This window comes from Arachis hypogaea, chromosome 10 (assembly GCF_003086295.3).
Source record: "Arachis hypogaea cultivar Tifrunner chromosome 10, arahy.Tifrunner.gnm2.J5K5, whole genome shotgun sequence".
In the NCBI taxonomy this organism is placed as follows: Eukaryota; Viridiplantae; Streptophyta; class Magnoliopsida; order Fabales; family Fabaceae; genus Arachis; species Arachis hypogaea.
Window position 1 is genome coordinate 70675565 of NC_092045.1, and position 3222 is coordinate 70678786.

At 39.8% G+C, this 3222-nt stretch overlaps 1 protein-coding gene across 1 annotated transcript; it reads left to right on the top strand.

Moving 5' to 3' along the window:
* The first annotated feature begins 1359 nt into the window (after window positions 1-1359).
* LOC140175661 (uncharacterized) lies at window positions 1360-2085 on the top strand. The gene has a single exon (XM_072204192.1). The coding sequence runs from the start codon at window positions 1360-1362 to the stop codon at window positions 2083-2085; it is 726 nt and encodes a 241-aa protein (XP_072060293.1).
* Window positions 2086-3222: the final 1137 nt, after the last annotated feature.

Here is a 3222-nt window from a genome sequence, read left to right on the forward strand (position 1 = left end):
TAGACATCTTGGGCTTTCCATAAATGGATAATAGTTCATACTTTGCTCGATATATGATGGCCCAAACTGGCGTTAAACGCCAGCTAGAGACCCTTTTCTGGTGTAAAACGCCAGAATTGGCACCAAAACTGGAGTTAAACGCCCAAACTGGCACCCAAGCTGGCGTTTAACTCCAAAAATGGCCTATGCACGTGAAAGCTTCAAAGTTTAGCCCAAACACTCACCAAGTGGACCCCAGAAGTGGATTTCTGTACTATCTGCACTTAGTTACTCATTTTCTGTAAACCTAGGTTACTAGTTTAGTATAAAAAACTACTTTTAGAGATTCATTTTGGAACTTATGACATTTTACATCTCTTATTGTATCTTCTACGGCATGAGTCTCTAAACTCCATAGGTGGGGGTGAGGAGCTCTGTTGTGTTTCAATGGATTAATATAATTACTATTGTTTTCTATTCAATCATGCTTGCTTCTGTTCTAAGATACTCACTCGTACTTCAATGTGAAGAATATAATGATCTGTGACACTCATTATCATTCTCAAATTTATGAATGCGTGCCTGACAACCACTTCCGTTCTATCTGAACTCAACGTAGTCATTGGGCGACAGCTTGAGTGTGTATCTCTTGGGTTTCTAATCCACGAGTTTGACTTGCATCTCCTGACAACAGAGCATTTAAACTCGTGAGATCAGAACCTTCGTGGTAGAGGCTAGAACCAATTGGCAGCATTCTTGAGATCCGGAAAGTCTAAACCTTGTCTGTGATATTTCGAGTAGGATCTGGGACGGGATGACTATGACGACCTTCAAACTCACAAATTTTGGGCACAGTGACAGTGAGCAAAAGGATAAAGAGATCCTATTCCGACATAAGTGAGAACTGACAGATGATTAGCCGTGCAGAAATCGTACTTGGACCATTTTCACTGAGAGGACGGATGGTAGCCATTGACAATGGTGATCCACCAACATATAGCTTGCCATAGAAGGAGTCATGCGTGTTTTGGAGAAGAAGACAGTAAGAAAGCAGAGGTTCAGACGACAGAGCATCTCCGGAACCTCAACCTGTTCCTCATTACTGAACCACAAGTATCATCCATTTTATGTTATTTAGTTTTCATAAATAAAATCATTTTTATCACTAATCTCCCAAGTAAGAGTTACAGGATAACCATAGCTTGGTTCAAGCCGGCAATCTCCGTGGGATCGACCCTTACTCACGTAAGGTATTACTTGGACGGCCCAGTGCACTTGCTGGTTAGTTGTATCGGAGTTGTGAAAAGTGTGAATCACAATTCCGTGCACCAGAATGACAACAACCAAAAAAAGGTGGAACTCAATGCCAAGGTTATCAACATGTTGAACTGCGGCATCAGTTTTGAGGAATACCAGAAGGTTTCTAGATGCAAAACAGCAAAGAAAATATGGGATAAGCTCCACATTACACATGAGGACACCACACAAGTAAAACAAACAAGGATTGATATGCTGAACAAAGAGTATAAAATGTTTACTATGAAAGAAGGAGAATCAATATATGAAATGTTTGAGAGGTTTTCTATCATCATAAATAGCTTGGATACTATCGAGATTACTCATTCTAAACAAGTGCTAGTGAAAAAAGTCATAAAAAGCCTAACAAAAGAGTGGGAAACCAAGGCTACTATTATCTTTGAAAGCAGTAACCTAAACCAAATGACCTATGAAGAGCTGAGAGGAAAGTTGCTAGCTTACGAAATCACTCACATGAAAAATGACATAAGAAAAAAAGGAGTGGCTCTTAAATCTTGTGTTAAATCATTGGATGATGAATCCAATGACAGTTTATCAGATGAAGAGATTGTATTTTTTGCTAGAAAATTTAGAAGACTGATGAGACTAAAAGGAAGGAGCAGAAGAGGTAGCTCAAAGGAACCAAAGAAGGATATCAGTAAGGTTATCTACCATAACTGCAAAAAAGTTGGACATTTCAAATACGATTGTCCTAAGCTCAAGAGAGAAGACAAGTCTCAGAATGACAAGAAGAAAGTGATCATGGCTTCTTGGGAAGATCTGGAAAATGACACTAAGGAGGATAAATAATCAGATCACAACTCTAAAAAATGTTTAATGGCTGGTGCACGAAATTGTGATCTCTACTTTTCACAACTCAAACAATCCCCGGTAATGGCTCCAAAAACTTGGTGCTCAATACCATGGTCTAAACATAATTTCAGAACTTCGCACAACTAACCAGCAAGTGCACTGGGTCGTCCAAGTAATAAACCTTACGCAAGTAAGGGTCGATCCCATGGAGATTGTTGGTATGAAGCAAGCTATGGTCACCTTGTAAATCTCAGTCAGGCAGATTCAAGTGGTTATGGATGATTTATGAATAAAACATAAAATAAGGATAGAGATACTTATGTAATTCATTGGTGAGAATTTTAGATAAGCGTATGGAGATGCTTTGTCCCTTCCGTCTCTCTGCTTTCCTACTGTCTTCATCCAATCCTTCTTACTCCTTTCCATGGCAAGCTGTATGTTGGGCATCACCGTTGTCAGTGGCTACAGTCCCGCCCTCTCAGTGAAAATGTTCAACGCACCTTGTCACGGCACGGCTAATCATCTATCGGTTCTCAATCAGGTTGGAATAGAATCCATTGATTCTTTTGCGTCTGTCACTAACGCCCAGCCTTCAGGAGTTTGAAGCTCGTCACAGTCATTCAATCATTGAATCCTACTCAGAATACCACAGACAAGGTTTAGACCTTCCGGATTCTCTTGAATGCCACCATCAATTCTAGCTTATACCACGAAGATTCTGATTAAGGAATCTAAGAGATAAACATTCAAGCCTTGTTTGCTTGTAGAATGGGAGTGGTTGTCAGGCACGCGTTCATAAGTGAGAATGATGATGAGCGTCACATAATCATCACATTCATCAAGTTCTTGAGTGCGAATGAATATCTTGGAATAAGAATAAGCTGAATTGAATAGAAGAACAATAGTAATTGCATTAATACTCGAGGTACAGCAGAGCTCCACACCTTAATCTATGGTGTGTAGAAACTCCACCGTTGAAAATACATAAGAACAAGGTTCAGGCATGGCCGAATGGCCAGCCCCATGATCTAAGATAGCATAAGACTACTCAAAGATAGCTACCCCGATGATCCTAAGATCGAAAATGATCAAAAGATTAAAATAGCAAAATGTCCTATTTGTAGAGAACTAGTA